We start from the raw sequence: 17,493 nt of genomic DNA, 5'->3' as shown, positions 1-17,493 counted from the left end.
ATTGCCCTTATCTACCAGCATCTTGTTTAATGGCCTCATCAAGATCATCTACGTGCAACGGATACACCACAAGAGTTCCGGCCCGTTCACTTTCACCGGAAATCGAACATGAACCCCCAGCATGATAATGTGTGACGCTAACCACTCGGCCACGGGAGCACTATATGGATATATAAACATTAGGGTGGCAGCGAAAATGGTCATGTCAAATTTCAAAAACCGACCATGTACATTTTAATCGAGTTTCAGCTCGATCGGATATGATTTAGGGGTGCCTCAAAGCGCTCAAAGTTTTGATTTTTTGATCCTCGAAAATCTTCCAAGGGGAAAAGGAAATTTGGAAAATCGAAATTTTGTTTTCGATGCCAAATGTCGTAAAAATGCATAAAACGTCGAGATCTGGTGTTATCTCGAAAAAAAATTTTGGCCGAAAATCGACTTTTTGGGACTTAGCCTGAGTGGTCAAAAAATCAAAACTTTGAGTGCTTTGAGGCACTTCTAAATCATGTCCGATTGAGCTGAAATTTTGCTCAGGTCATTTTTTGGGCCAATAAACAAATTGTACCTGGTCGGTTTTTGAAATTTGATAATTTTTTTTTCATACCTTCATTGCCTCTCAGTCTCAAAAGGTCGATTTAAGGCCAAAAAATTTTTTTCGAGATGACATCGGTCTCGACGTTTCATGCATTTTTAAGTCATTTGGCATCGAAAATAAAATTTCGATTTTCCAAATTTTCTTTACTTCCCCTTGGAAGATTTTCGAGGATCAAAAACTCAAAACTTTGAGCACTTTGAGGCACCCCTAAATCATACCCGATCGAGCTGAAACTTTGCACAGGTAATTTTTAGGGCCAATAAACAAAATGCAAGCAAACATGAGCACAATAAAAGCCTTGTATGTTGTCCAACACTGCTTCTGTTGAAAAAAAAACTCGAATTGATCTTATGACGACCCAAAACTCGATCAGAATGCGTTGCTCCGTTGACTGAGAATGCACCCTCAAATAGAAAATTTGTGCCGAACTGCAGAAAAACATTCCAGAAATCTTTGATGTGGTTTCAAGAACGCGTTTTCTCCTACAACAAAGACGGTTAGATTCTTCATCACCTATCCAATCTTGCCTCTAACGACTCTTTTGTTATCTCGAACTAATGATGACTTGAAGGAGTGCGAGTCGACACGACTTCCAGCATCTTTTTTTTTTTTTTTTCCTCTATTATAGTGACTTTCAACACATTTCGGCTGGTTCGTCACTTTTACTTCCATTTTTGGAAGAATGTCGGGAGTGAGAATTGAACTCGTGATCTCTGCGTGAGAGGTATGGATGTTACCACTGCGCCAGATCGCCTCCACATCTTCACGAAGCTATTTTAACAGCATTTCACGCGGAAAGCTTGAATTTTACACCATCGAATGTACAATGTCACCGCGTATTTACGAAACTTTTGCATTGCCATTTTCATTCGCACTAGAATGATACGAAACCGCATTGATTAAAATCAAGCACTATAATTGTTATCGATTATTACTCTCACTTACAACACTCCACACTTGCGATTGAAATCCGGCTTTTTACGCCACTTTTAACCCGGATATAATGCTCAAATTCATGAGAATTGGATGATCAATAGAAAAAAAAAATCACTAATAAGTTCAAAACACACTCCTAAATATACACAAGCTCACTCCCGGCAAAGAAAATATAAACAAAATTAATTCCCTTCTTCTACTTCGGATATTACTTTAGAATGCATCGTAATTTTACTTGATAACTGTTTAGTGAAAAGTTTTGGTTCCCCAGAAAAGGTGGTTGAGTTCATTATAGTAGCAAAACTTGTTGCGGTGATCTTTCCTTAGTTGACATACACACGATCATATAGGTTAAATGTTTGCTGCACCACCACCATTATTCCCCAATTATAATAAACGAAACATTAAAACTGGAGGCGATCTGGCGTAGTGATTAACACTCGTACCTCTCACGCTAAAGGTCACGGACTTAATTCTCTCTCCCGAAGTTCTTCCTTCGAAATGGAAACGAGCCGCAGCCATGGTCCGCTAAATGGTAACAATTTCAACCTACATTTGGAAAGTCATGAAAACCAAGTGCTTGCGCGTGAAGCAAAACTACACAAGCGCTTCCAAGCAGACGGCATGAAAATCGAAGGTTTATATCAAAAACCTTAGATTTGAAATTGCGAATAAAATCGCATCGCGATTTGATGTGGACGGCTCGCTGGTAGGAGCAATATAAATTAGTCGCGCTCTGCTCTTGCGATCTGGCCGTTTCGTATCATTCTTACGGCGGATCGTTTCGTGTTTATAGTTTATGGTTTATCTGTGAATTGTTCGAGAGTCGTTATATGCACATCTTTACAATAAAATAAATGGATCTCTTTCACATTAGCACGCCTAATGGCATTTCTTCAAATCTTCTTTGCAATATTCAATAATAAAAAAAGATTAACTTCGGTGAAAACACACGGACAATCGAACGTCACTGGAACAGAGTACAGTTAAAAAAAGATATCGGGTGGTATTCCCGTATACGTTTCACGGTGAAAACGAAATGAATGGCACATCATTAAACTTCGTTTTACGAGTTAGTGAAGCACCAAAGATAACTATGGCTTTTTGGCTTTTCAAGCAGAATGATCACTTTTTAAATAGAAATTATGAATGAAAATTAAATTCTCCGTATCAAACTAGTGTGGAATGCGAATGAAAAATTAGTTTTGTTATGACAAAATAATCTCTTACAAAAATTGTATCTGGAGATAATTTTATATTATAATAATAATTTCATATCCAGATGTCGACACTGTGCCGTCATCGCGGATACTCTTAGTTTCGTTTTCACGGTGAAGTGTATACGGGAATAAGACCATCATTTTGACCAAGAAGTGGCCTCCAACAATAGGTTTCTGGTGCATAAGGCTGCTATGATAAAACACATGATTGCTTCAATTGGAATGTAATGCGAAGAACAAATGCATCAGTAAATACCACATATTGCAACTCAAACTCCGTCCGTTAGCAACTTATTGCAACGAGCGAGAGTATGAAACATGTCAATTGCTATTCTTATTCCAGTCTCGCTATAGCCAGCGAGCTTTGTTGCGACTGCGGATTTATTTTGATGTTTATTTTATGATTGACTTTTATGGAAGTTACGAGAACGTTGCGACAAAACCAACGTAAATCTTCAGCTTTTTTTTTGGTAAAAGTATACCAAATAATAAATTAATTGATTTTGTTTCTTTCTAAGATGAGAAGCGTTAAACAGGTGAATTGAAAGAAATGCGTGGCAATAACTGTTCATTACGTGGATTTTTGAGCGCTGTAATCGTTTGAGGATCAGCGGAAATACAGTAGAAATAATTCACTCTGTGGATTTTCTACTTCCCTATCCTCAGGAACGGATTTGAAATTCAAAGATTCAGACAACAAGAGTCTCATGAAAATCCCAAATACAGCATCCCAGTGTTGAACTTTTCATTTCGATTGCCGGTTCTCGCACATTGTGGCCTTTATCCTTAGATGGAATCTACGCTAAAACTAAATTGGAGTTGTGAAAGAGAATGTTATATAGTCTTGAAACTCAACCACGATTTCCCAATTTATGAATCCCATGATTATATAACATTTACCTGAATACCACATCCACCAGAATGCCACATAAACCCAAACATACTATTCTCTTTGTGAATATCCAAGTTTCATTAATAAATTAAATGATTTCGATTAATCTCATCAGAAATAAAACTATTCGTGTATGTTGTGCAAAATGGAAAATGAATGCTGACAACCTGCTGAACTCGAAGCGAATGTTGCAACGCAATCGTACAATATAAGTCTAATACATTGCTCAACTTGCAACTCAATCCGCAAGAACCTCACGTTATATAATGTTATATTTACTCGATTCAGAATGAATGAAAAATACATTTAAAAATATATATTACGGTGTTTACATAATGAAATCTAAAAATCATTTCAATACAGCATGAAAGAGCAGCTTATTTTCCAAAGATGGAATTATGATGAAATGGCTCCAAATTGCCAAAGATAGAATAATGATGGTAAATGAGCAAAGATGGAATTTTTGACGTATACCCAAATTTTCAACGGAAACACCTCAAACGAATCAAACAAAAATGTATAAAATATTACACTCTGTTTTCTTGTAAATTTTCTCTTGACATTTGCAAATATGTCAAGCTTCTTGTTTTTGTCAAAACCATACAAATTGGTTCATCATACACATGGTCGAAAGCCGTGTATGCTAGATTCTTCTTTTACACGATTTTTATTCAGACTACGCTCTATGGCACTGCCTAATCGGCGTCTCATTGGGAAGATAAGTTCTTCGAGTGTGGCTATGATGGTGCGAACGACGATTTGTGAAAAATTACACGATTTTGCTTCAATCGTCAAATGAAAGAAGAAGTATGACATAATCTCCGAGAGCAGCACGGAAAGAAATGAATTATTAGTTGACATTGTAACGTATTGTCTTGAATTTCGTCATTACAATTTTCCATTCTACTTTATATGTGTATTACTATTTTACGTTGTATTGAATTAATCTTTTTGTTCTCAGAAGGTTCGACCACCATCAGAAGGTTCGACCAATCGATTTTTTTTTGAATTTTTCTTCTTTACTTGGATAATTCGGGTGAACCATAATCGAATATTGATCATATTCGGGTAAATGGTAATCCGGTCAACGTTACATGACCGTATGCCATCTCTAAAGTGATTCTCCCGGTTCGCTTTCCGTCGATTGCTGTAATAAATTCTTCATTTAATAAAACACACTTCTCATGTAGAGTTTTTTGAGTCTTGAGAACGGATGAAAGTTGGAATGAGCCATAATTGGTGAACAGGATGGATGTTTCACGCTTGGCAATGCAACAACACATTTCATCCACAAAACCGACTGTTTTAACACTCAAAAATGTAATTTATAAACCATCCGTCGCACAGTCTCCATTTAGCCAATTGCTGCATTGAGAAACGACTTTCGGTTAATTTCTTATTGGAATAAATCAAGCTAGCAATGATATCTGTCGGCATAACATACCTTTGAGGCATTCAAAAATCATGTTTTGGAGGAATTTAATTATATTTTACTGTCGTACTAAAGTAACTAAAAGTAGAAGAACAGTTCGTTTACAAAAAACAAATGTGTAATTGAACTCAATCATCTGGAATATGATGCAAGTAAACATAGGTGAAATAGGAAACCCTTGAAGTTAAAATAAATGCGTTTCCTTGAGATGTAATTTGGGTATTTAAATTATTTGCGCCGAAACAATGCGGAACTTGCGTCATGATATAATAACTACTTCTAATCGACTAAATTTCATACCAAGTAACCGAAATTTTTGATTAATGTGCTCTATATTTTTTCTACCAGCATGCAATTGCAATATGAACTCACTGAAAACCGGGAAAAATCCAGGGAATCGTCCAATACAGCTCTATGTTTCTTACCAACCGTGCGAGAAATTTGTTTTATATTTATATTAATGAGTAATCTTCGTATTATAGGTACAGTTGTTGTAACATTTAATAGCAATAGTTTTAGTTCAATTTAGAATAGCAATAAGTATATGTACGGTTAGAATCTTCGGCGAGTGATAGAATACTCGTCGGGAAAACATTATTGAAAAAAGATCTACGGAGCAACATTCATTGAAGATAGTTATGAGACCGGGTAACTGCTTATCGTCGATTACGATTATGATGAAAACAAAAGACCACGAAAAGAGTATCACGTACCAAATTTATGTGTGAACAAAGTGCGCTTCATGTAAACATCTATTTGCCGACATGCTTTGTTGATCGAAAACATTTATTTTAATTTCCTTCATACTTCTTATTCACTGCTCTTCTCTTTCTCTCCAAATGGAGAGAACCTGTAATATATGTATGATTTCTACCTGCCACTTGTTTATATTTCTCGTTCTTTTCCTTATCATATAAATACTTTATTAAACCAAATGCTTGTTATGCTTCTTTTTCTTATTCTCAAACCGTCACCATAAACGAACCGAATCTGTTAAAAATAAAACCTCCACACGCTCTCCTGATTCCGCAAAAAAATCGAATCAAACCCACGTCAAAATTCGAACTGCCCCGATTCTCCTCCTTTCCCCCCTCCCCCAATACCCTATTCGGAACCCAACCTTCCAACGTCCAAAACTTTAGACTGCACCTGTATCCGCCGCGGCCGCTGTTGCCGCTGCTGCTGCCGCCGCTGCCGCTACTATGGGCACCTTGCCGCCACCGCCGCCGCCAACCGGGGCCGCCAATTCGTCGTCCTTGCAAATTAGCCAAACTTCCCTGGAGGCTGGCAAAAAGCGCGCAGCCGATAATGACATGATACAAATGGTACTTGCGTTGTTTTCGTTTTTTTCTTTCTTTATGTTTTTTCTTCTTCTGTTTTTTTTCGTTTCTCCTCTGTCTCTGCCTGTGTCTAGTATTATGTATTACGTTTGTCACCGTCAAATGCTCATTTCGGCTAATCATCAATCTATTATGGTTTTTTTATGTTATCGATCGAAATTACCAACTTTCGTTCTTTTTTCTTGAGTAAAGTTATGCCAATGTTCGCTTTCGCATGCTTCTTGTTTTAGGTTTGCTTTCTTGGTCAAATGAACGAAAAAAATAAACAGAATAAATGAAGAGTGTTGGGCAAAAGTTGCTAGCATGTATGCTCCAAATCCATACAAACATTCAAAAAAAAACACACATACAAACACATTCGAGCGCATCAATTACTCGGTTTTGTTTTTTCGTTGCTGCTGCCATTTCTTTTTTTCTTCTTCTATTGGTTCACACTGCACAAAAGATAACTCTAGAAATCATCACATCATTTCGAGCGTAACAATGCTTCTTCTTGGTAAGGTTGTGACTGTAAGTGTGCCGAATATGTGCGTACTCTTCGGTTGTGGTAGCGTAATGTATTTTTTTCATTTTGAAGGAATACTTTTTGGAATATCATGATCTAGGTCGTTTTCATCATAATGTACCCGCAGTGATAGACAAAACAATACATGTAAAACAGTACAGTACTAGTTGACCAGCAGCAGAATATTTTTGTGAAGCAAGTGAACACCATAGAAGCAAACATCCTCGCAACTCTCAACACCAATGATCGAAAAGCAAACCAAAAATTATTGAAAGTATTCGTGCCAGCTAGATCCAAGAGACGAACGATTAAATACGATGAACAATCGATGAATAGAAGAAAAAAAACTGTTCAATGCTCCCCTGAAGTCCTAATTTTAAGATATGTTATGTTTTAAGTTTATTTATCGTTTCAATTTGACTTATTTTTCACATTCTGTATAAATACACTAAACTTTGACCATTTAGCGCTGCTATCAGTACATCTAACTAATAAGTGTTTTATTTTTCTCGCTTTTTTCTCCCTCTTCTTGTAATACAAACACACGTCACAACCACCACCACAAACGATCAATGAACACAAACAACTCTCCATGCCATTCCACCCTTCCGAAACCTCTCTTGATCCTATGAACAAACTCCATTCCAATCCCGCAACGTTGCTGCGCTAATGATGTCGCTGAAACTAAATGTTTGTGTATGTGTATGTGCGTGTGTATGCGTATCTCGAATCACATTGGGAACACAAACACCAACCCATCCACACGCGTACACACTTGACGCTTACCATCACCACCCCTACATGTATACATCTACCACTCTACTCGTCAACATACAAATACTACTACTACTACTACTACTACCACTGCACATTCGCACCCACCAGATGGACATGAAAACGATGGGAACTATTTACTATGAAAACTTTGTAAGTAACCATGTATATTTCCTCGTTTCGTTTGAAAACTTTCTTATTATGTTTTTTTTTTGTTATAGTTTTTAGTTTAAATCTTACGTTGCCTCTCATTTGATGTATGCGTGTGCATTCTTCTACTCTCAGTCAGTTTCTGTTTTGTTTTCATTTTCTCCTTTAGTTAGATTTAGTTAGTTTTCTGGTTTCCAACAACCTTGAGTAGATAGAGAACAGTATCACACAACATATTAAAGATTGGTGTCTTGGCTAAGAGCTTGAAATTTTTAATAACCCAATATTGACAGTTTCAAGATTCGGTGAAGAAAATCTACTTTCTTTATGCAAGACGCTGTAGTTTGAGCAATAGCCTCTCTATCCTACTATCTCTACATATTTATATCATCAGAGTGTATTTGCGAGAGAGATTTTTGAGAGAGATAAAAAAAAGAACATTTGCTACTCTGTGAATCTCATTACGCGTAACATAGGTTTAACTTCAACACTACGATTGGTTGAGTATGGATCAATTTGTTTGTAACGTTTCTCTTTCCCTTCTTTCTTTCTTCCCGTCCATTTTGTGCCGTCCAAAAACACAACCACGCGCGTGCGTTTGTGTGCGTTGTTTCAACGCCAATAGGCTTTCCCTGGAATGGTTCCATACAAGCGAACCGCCGCTGACAAGTCCGGCATTCCGGTTTACCAACCCGGAGCGACGACCTACCAGCAGCTGATGCAGCTCCAGCAGCCATTCGTGCCAGTGTCATGTGAGTACCCAACACCCAGTCCTTCAGCCACATCTGCTACTTATATTCCACAAACATCCACAGCAACCCCAATTGCTAATTATAGTAGTAGTAACAGTGCTCAGAACACCTATTTGACTAGCAGCAGTTATTACACTAGTAGCGGTAATAGTGTTAATAATAATAATAATATTATTTATAGTAATAATAATAATAACAACAACAACAACAACAGCAAAGTAAATAACAAGAACACAACTCTGGTAAAGTCACTTTCACTCCAGTCGGTTTCCTCGATCGGTACCGGTCTGAATAACCTACCCAATGGTCAGATCCATTCGGATAACGACCTCAGCATCAAATCCGAAGCCCACCTGAGTGACAAGGAAGATTCATCCGCCAGTGAGGCTAACACTAGTTCACTACTGACATCACCCACACCAACAACGACCCAATCTGTAGCGCTACCTATCTCTCAATCGTTGCCTACCTCGTCCTCCCAATCGTTCACGACACCAATTTCGAGCGCAATGCTCTCCTATTCGACCGCAGCTCACATGAACAGTTACACTATGGCCGCGGCCGCCCAAGCCCAAGCCCAAGCGCATGCTGTCCACGCCGCCCAAGCCGCCGCCGTAGCCCAGGCTAACCAGGCCGCAGCTGCAACCGCACAATACAATGCACACTACAGCGACGCCGCTAATCTCGCCAAGGAAGTTGCCCAGAAGAACTACGCAAACGCACTCAAAATGGCTGCTGCTTCGAACGCTCTAACCGGCAAACCACTAACCGCCCTTAACTACGCTGGCGTTACCTATAACAAGCCTGGTCTGCTCCAATCGGCACAGCCCTACGGAGGAGCGGCTGCAGCTTCTGCACCTACGGCTACGACGACTTATCCACCGCCTCGCATTGCCACACCGGGCGTGGCAATGGCCGCAGCTACGCAACAACCAACGCTGCTTCCGACACTGACACGACCACCACCGCCTATTCTGTCACAGGCCGCCTTCACGCAAATGTTACGTCCACAGGTACAGCCCAATCTGGTTCCGAACCCGTACGCGGCGGCCGCAGCTGTCGCTCAGCAACAGCTGATGAACCAAGGCTTCATGTATCCTGCCTTCCAAGCAACCCCCGCCGGAGGCTACCAGTTCGGTAGTCCCATGCATACCGCTATCCCAACGGCCAACCTTACCGCAATGCCCCAGGTTCCCCAGGTAGCCACTAACTCAACCCCCGGCAGTGCGGTTGTTTTGAATCCGTACAAGAAAATGAAAACCTCATAAATGAATGGTGGGTGCATGTAAAGACCCTCCGTCGTTCTCATTTTGCCATACCCAAACAAATCCCCGACGCGATCGCGTCCCCTAGCGTTGATCGCAAGAAAAAGAAAGTACACCCAGTTTGCACTAATCCTGGTTGCCATGTTTCTGCGGAATTCTCGCGTCTAACGAACTAGAAAATGAATTAAAACAATAACAAACATAATGAATATGATAGTGCCTGAACACGAAAAACACACACACGATAAACAAGTTCACCAAGAGTTAATTAGAAGTTAGTAGAGGAAGTAACACCATTTTATCTTTAAAAAAAATAGAAGTAACATGCTTCTAACAGCAACTGTGACAATGAGGTCACATGAAGGTTAGCATTTAGGGATAACAAAGTTTTTGATTATATATTTATAATGATTGAGTGATCCTATCACGATGGTTATGAAACAAAGAATAGCATTACTTTGGTCCACAGGAGCGGAACAGAATAGATAATTTTAAGTGCAATTGTTTTCGTCAAAAAAACCAGATGGTTCACAAGAGGAACCTTAAAATTCTTATAGTTTCGTTTAGTGTATTCTAAATTTTGACCACTTTTTTGTTCGTTTAGTTAATACGGGTAGTCCGAATTCTGCGTTTGGAAGGGAATACTTTTTTAATGTATAGAAAGAAAAAAAATCAAAATAATAAAACTGTGATAGCTTCACACAAACACTTGCTGCAAAGAAAAAAAAATACCGCTTCGAGTGCATTTACATGCGCGCGCACAAACACATACACACAAAGCATATGTTCACTCGGATGAACTCAAAATGATTTCGTTCCGTTTATTGTTTATGTTTTATACTGTATCGATATTCCTAGCATACAGTTCTAACCGAAAAAGTGTGCACATTTGGAGTGCCATTACTTCTTTCGTTACCAGTAAGGAATCGAGGATGAATTGAAAAAAAAACAAACTGAAAAGAAAACATGAAAAATTATTGCAATCTAGGTGAGACGAATTTTGTAGAAGAAATCTCTGAAGTGCACATTTCACTATTCGAATTTTTTTTTGTGTTTTACTTTTCCTCAATATTGGAACGCAGACAACACTGCTGTGTAAAAATGTAACGTTTAATCTTTGTGATAAGTTTCTGTTTTCAAACTGGATTTGTGTTCCTTGAGCGACTTGCTATGTATTTTTTAAACTAAATATACCTACTACCATTTGTTATTTATACGGTACTAGCTCTAGACGGTAAGATTGAGAGTGGAAGGATCGAAACCATCAATATCTGACGGCAGATAAATAATAAACGAAAAGGTTGTGTACATTTAACAATGTTGAAACAAAATGTCATTATGAAGCACCATACCAACTATGTAAGAACGCATCCGAAACCGTCTCCATTCAAGTGCATAATCGTAAAAGCACATCATAGCATTCTCCTAAGCTAAGTGGACTAACCCCAAACCGATCAGCTTTTCAATGTTATTAACACTACTACCGCTGCTGTGTAACCACTACAAAATAAGTAGTGAACATGATCATTATCATAGATCGGAAACGAACCGAGAAATAAACACAATGAACAATAAAAGCCCGAGCAACGCTTTTACTACTACTATCCCTACTTCTGCTACTGAGAAAATGTGTATTGAAATCCGTGTTAAGCATTGAAGTGGGAAAGAGAAAAACAAACAATAGAATACCGCTAAAGATGAAACAAAAAACAAACGCTTGTAAAGCAAAACGATGTGACTAAAAATGTAGTTATTTACTTCACTGGCAGTAAGCATATACCCAACCTACACATACACACCCTCATGTTTGGTTATATAAGCGAATATGTAAATGTTTGAGAACTAAGCAAGAACAGAGTTTCTGTATCTGTACCCACACACACACACCCATACATACAAATACACTGCTATGCCTACTGCTGCGTTCCACATTTACTATCCAGACAAAGTTAGTTTCGTGCGTATTTCGACTGCAAAACTGCAAAAATTTAAAATAGATTTCTGCTAGACGCGGAACATCTGGTTATCTATCGCTAAAAAGTAATCTATGTAGAATTGTACTTATCTAGGAAGAAGAAAACTAATACAATCATTCAGAAGTAAACATATTTGCATTGAAAAAAAAAACATCAACTTATAAAACAAAACAAAAAAATAAGTAAATTTACTCCTCCCCGTGTTGTTGTACATCATCGATGATAGAAGCAAATAAATTTAATACTGCATGAGTCGAAATAGAAGTCGGAAATGCTAAGTCATGAAAGAACAAAATGGAGTGCAAAAAATCTCCACGCCCCTCCTCCGGGGTGTTAGTTCAGTAGTCGATAAAGGTATTATATACGTGAACATATAGCGAATGAGTTGTATAGATAATACTGAGCATTTGCAGTACACACTATTACTAATGCATTATACCTATTCTTAATTTTTCAACGTGAAAATACAATGAAAGTAACAGTGAAAGTGCTGAAGAAATTTATCTAGTTTGTTAGACTCGTTGCCTTTTTGGTTTAATTTTAGTTTTGATTGTGCTACTTCTTGCGAAATCTTTGTATTAAATCGTTCTGTTTGTTGGATTTTTTGTTACTATCGGAAATTGTTTTTTCCAACTTTCGTTGTATTTGTGATTGAAATTAAATATGTAGTTAACAAGTATCATCGCATACTATTAGTTTTTGTTTGCTGGCGGATTGAACCATAATTGAAAGTGTATAAGTTGAGTCTGGAAGTGTTTCTACAGTATACCTTAGTTGTGTAATTTTATTTTTAGTTTTGCTTAAATATATTCGCCTGATATTGACAGTGTAGATTATTTTCGCCTGTAAAACTTCCTCGCTCCCATACTTGCATACCCCCCCCCCCCACACAATCCTGTCCCCTCTCGCCATGATCAGCACCAACCAAACTGTGCAAACGCAAGTCCCAACATTTGTTTGTTTTCCGCTAACAGTAAATCAATCGATATATGTTTCAACTGCAAATTGCTTTCCCTCCCCCATCTTCCTCCAATTGCTCTTTTTTCCCCGCTTTTCTTTCCTACAGTTAGTGTTAACCCTACCGAGGAAATAGAAGAAACAAATTTCAAGACCCAAATCAATCGCGGTGTTTGTTTCCTATTCACATCTAAGCTGGAATAGCTTCAAATCACCATACTCGATACGTATACTAACCACCATCATCCCATATTTGTCAATATGAAGCTCTCAAGTTAAGTTATATTCATAAAAAAAAAATATACATATATATATATACATATATTATGCTGTTCGCCAGTTTGTGGTAGGCCGCTTCACAGTAAATTCTAGCCAAGCAATTTTTATATAGCTTCTTTCGTTAATATTTCTATCCGGAGTAATCAACACTTGTATCGCAACAAAAAAAAAACGGAATGAGCTTTCACGACACACCAAATTTAAACCTTATCAAACACCTGGTTATTGGTCAGAATAAAAAGCGAACTCAAATAAAACTGCTTTGTTTGTTAAGTAAATGGGATTTTTTCATTAGATAAATTGCTGTTTATGTATAGAATTATGATCGCTTCACTCTATTGCGTATCCTTAAGGTCCATTCACAGACAACCCGAAACGAATGAATCAAACAATAAATGACAGAACAAAATCTTGATTGTTTCCATTGCCTCACTTGATCAGTTTACTTATTACACGCTCATAACAACTTTCCCCAGCACAGTTCATGAATGAAAACTAACACAGAAACCGAGCAGCAATAAGTAATTCTATTGCTAACTCAAACACCCACTGCTAGTTCTTCTTTTTATTTGTTCACTATACCGAACAACCTGCTGCTTGAAACCTAAATCGCCACTTCTATATCCGTTTTCCTTTGACAAAAACAAACAAAACTCTAGCAATAGAAAAACTCCTACACATCTCAAGCTTTCGCCCCCCATTTCGCGCCTAATTCTACATCTCAGAACATATATGTATATCTGTGTACACATTTTCCATCGTAAGTTAGTCAAACAAAAAAAATCGAAACAAAATTCAGCGTCATGAAATCGAACAGACCCGGTTCCCGGTGTCTTGACACTGGTCATCACGCCCAGGCTAGGCTAGCAGTGATAGGATTACGAGCTCGATCCTGATCCCCCGGATCTCGGCGTAAGTGTGTTCGGATTACGTTCACCGATCATCGAAAAATTTCGAACAGGAACTGTATAAATTTTTGGACTAGACTTCATGCGAGGAACCAGACAGACAATAGGAAAGGATCAACTAGATGCTAGTGATAGAGTTCAATGACGAACTATGATGTTCGCACTGTGAAAAGTAAACCCGTATACCGATGTTAATTATATACCAAGAACAACAAAGAAAGAAAACACTAAATTAACCGAAAATACTAGAGGGTGAAACGATCAAAATTTGGTCAACCTAAATTTGATACATTGAGTGTTCATTTCAAAAACTCGGAACCTCCTTAATTTTGTAGAAGTGAACATTTCTCCATTTTGAATGCTATGTTTGATCTTCAGTTCTCAAAATGACGAACAGTGCTTGAAAATTTTGCACATTCGTTCGTTGGATATGGAGATAAGCTCTAGCAATTATGATCATTTCACGTTTATCTGATATCAAACCCTCCAAATCATCGATAGATTGCATTGAATTAAAATATTTAACTGGATATACACAATCCCACATAGTCTGCGGGTAATTTGGGCCACTAAGACAATTGGCATCGCTGCTCCGGAAAACAACCTCTTCTGCTGGTACTGCTTATTAAGATTTGTTTTTGGTTCCAGAACTCACGAAAGCTTTACTTTCTGCAGCTTGCCTGGATGACACGATCTCGTTTCCAGAGGTTTTGTTCCTCGCTATTAAGGACTGTATCGAAAAGTAATCTTAAACTTCCAAACATCAAAATAGGACTGAAAACCTTCAGGAAGTGTTTACAAAAGTGAATTTCATTAAAGTATGTTAAGTTTACATAACACTGAAATGAAAAAATCAAGCTTATTGTTGATTTCTAAAAAATTATCGAACCTTAGATTTAACTCCACTTACCAAACTGTGCACAGTAGTCTTTGTGCACTTTCTGGACGCTGCGGACCAATTCTTCTTGAACTCTGCCATATTTTTAGACACTGTACCTTCCTTCTTGAACTTGGTCTTGACAATTGCCCAGTAACGTTCAATTGACCTCAGCTGGGGACAGTTAGGTGGGTTGAGGTCTTTTTCGACAAACATGATGTTGTTTTCCGAAAACCATTATAGAGTGGATTTGGCATAATGTACCGATGTCAAATCCGGCCAGAATAGAGGAGTGCTTTCTATAAAGTTGAAGCAATCTCTTCTTCAAACATTCTTCCTCGTAAATTTGAACATTTATAGTCCCTTTTGTGAAAATATTTGACGATCGCATGCCACTCGTGGGTTTGCCAAACGAGCACTTTTTGGCCGATTTTTTCCATCGCAAGAGTCGTATCCGCAAATGGTACACTCTCTCCAATCCAATCGATTTGGTATAAAATTGAGTTCCCGGTAGCGTTCCGGAATCTTCTTTGACGTATGTTTCGTCATCCATGAGAACTCACTGGTTGGGATTGTTCAAAATACGCTCATATAGCTTTCGAGCTCATGTTTTAGCTCGATCTTGTTGCTCCGGTGTTTGTTTGGCCACTTTTTGCTTTTTATAGGTGTTTAGACCATGTCTCTGTTTAATCCGTTGATTCAACCCAACACTGGTTTCGTACTTCTTGGCCAAATCACGAATAGATGCAGATCTGTTCTTCTGAATATATTACAACTTTTCAGTCCAATTCGAGATTACTTGGTCCGAGTTTTCGCCCACTTCTGCTGAGATTCTCCAAAGAACACTCATTACCAAACTTTGCGACGATTCGTTTAACACTTTCTGGACAAACTTTGTTTTTTTTTGCTATTTTGTGGTATATATCACCGTTTTCGGTGCGCCAATTGTGCAGAATTTTCTTTTTAGTTTCCAAATCAATCCGCGACATTTCGAAAACAACTTTATGATCGCGACTAAATGACTTGTATTACGATTTTTGACATGTAAACAAAGCGTGCTCTGATTACACGACAAAACAAGTTCACCCGTTTGTGTGTAATAACGTGTTAAATGTTTAATGTGCGATTCACATAGAACGTTACGGAAAAGAACGTCTACGTTCCGTCAACGTCTCAACCAATTCACACATACAGTCAATGCTTACACCAGCACCGTCACGTCAAATCACGTCGAATGATTTACTTAATGTTATTCATGGTGTCGCCACCTACAACAATTTTAAATTGCAATGTCCTCTTTCGAATCAGCATGCCTAGAACCAGTTCTAAGTTTAGAAAAAAATCAATGAAAATCATTGAATTATATTATTGAAATGCTTGAAACCCGTAGTCCCGACTCTTATTCAACAATAAAAATATATACACTATTTTTCTCAGCTAATCGCGAATGATTTATGAGATATGTTGCAAATGTATGCATAAAAAATACAACCGAAATCAAAACAAAAGCCGAGACACAAACCCAGACAAAAACCCAACCAACCATCCCTCTCCGTCAATTATTCTTTTCTACAAATCCTGCCGGTCGTTTCCGGTGAACGTATGCTGACGGGTGGTTACGTTGCCGATGGATGTGAATGTTTTCATAAGAATTGCATGGTAGAATAACTGACGTAACGTGACGTGGATGTTGTATGTGAATCGCACTTAAGACTACTTTTCGATACACTCCCTATTTGTGAGTTCATCGCTTTTGATTCAGTAATTTTTGTGACGATGCGAATTTCATGACTGGTCCGACTCCTCATATTCGCGTTGACGGCGAAATGGTGTCGACATCTAGATACGACATTAGTTTGTATGAGGCAAACTATTCTCTACCAGATTAGTCGGCCCTAAAGCAGTTTTAAATTGCTAAAATTTGTATGAATTTTTTTTTCTTGACGTTATTTACCTACGGAAAGTACATTGTTCTGACCCCAATTTAAACTATTTTCTATGAATTTTCAGATATTCTAACCAAAACTTACCATTGTAATATAAAATAATCTTTAGACAAAAGTATGATATTTTTCACTACTTGCAATCAAAAGTGATTTTCATTTACATAGACTAACAAATTAATTTGGGAAAAACAATTTTCATTCATAATTTTTATCTTAAAAGTGTGTTCATTTCTTCTGCAAACCCATATTGTCATGCCTACTCTCCAATTTCGTGATACGAAGCTAAATGCCGTCAACGCGGATTGATAAAAAAAGGCTTATCCGAGAGCCGGGGTTTATTTGGGAGCCTCGGATTAATTGTTAAAAGCCGCGGTTGATCGAAAAGTCGTGGCTTCTTTGCGAGTCGTGGTTTATTTTGCAGTAACGACTAATTCAAGAACTGAGGTGTATTTGACAGATGCGGCTATTTGTGAAGAGCCGTGGTTTATTAAAAAGTCGTGGTTTATTGAAAAGCCATGGTTTCTTTGAAATTATCGAAACTAGAAAACGAGTGTTTCTAGTTACATTCTCTAACAGCATAAATGGTGCAGAAAAAGCATCGAACTGCGCGACTCTTCTATGAAATACTAGAGAGAAAAATTTAATCTTTTAAAGTTAAAATTCTCCCGATACAGTTTGTGGAATTGAAA

At 37.9% G+C, this 17,493-nt stretch overlaps 1 protein-coding gene across 24 annotated transcripts in view; it reads left to right on the top strand.

The window, feature by feature from the left end:
- LOC129764935 (protein muscleblind) overlaps positions 1-17,493 on the top strand; it is a 799,891-nt gene that overhangs the window by 750,639 nt on the left and 31,759 nt on the right. For 12 of the 24 annotated variants that reach the window (XR_008741293.1, XR_008741294.1, XR_008741299.1 and 9 more), the window contains 2 exons: positions 7,806-7,847; positions 8,470-8,596. The exons of 1 other annotated variant lie outside the window; for it this stretch is intronic. Coding sequence is in view for 17 of the 23 variants with exons in the window: in XM_055764585.1 (XP_055620560.1) it covers positions 7,806-7,847; positions 8,470-8,596 (169 nt within the window). In the remaining 6 variants the exon portion in view is untranslated. Of the gene's footprint in view, positions 1-6,217; positions 6,401-7,805; positions 7,848-8,469; positions 8,597-17,493 lie in introns of all 24 variants that reach the window. 11 more of the 24 variants (XR_008741296.1, XR_008741297.1, XM_055764595.1 and 8 more) reach the window with 3 other exon arrangements.

The sequence above is a fragment of the Toxorhynchites rutilus genome, chromosome 2, assembly GCF_029784135.1.
Source record: "Toxorhynchites rutilus septentrionalis strain SRP chromosome 2, ASM2978413v1, whole genome shotgun sequence".
Classification (NCBI taxonomy): Eukaryota; Metazoa; Arthropoda; class Insecta; order Diptera; family Culicidae; genus Toxorhynchites; species Toxorhynchites rutilus.
This window is presented reverse-complemented; position numbering and strand designations above follow the sequence as displayed.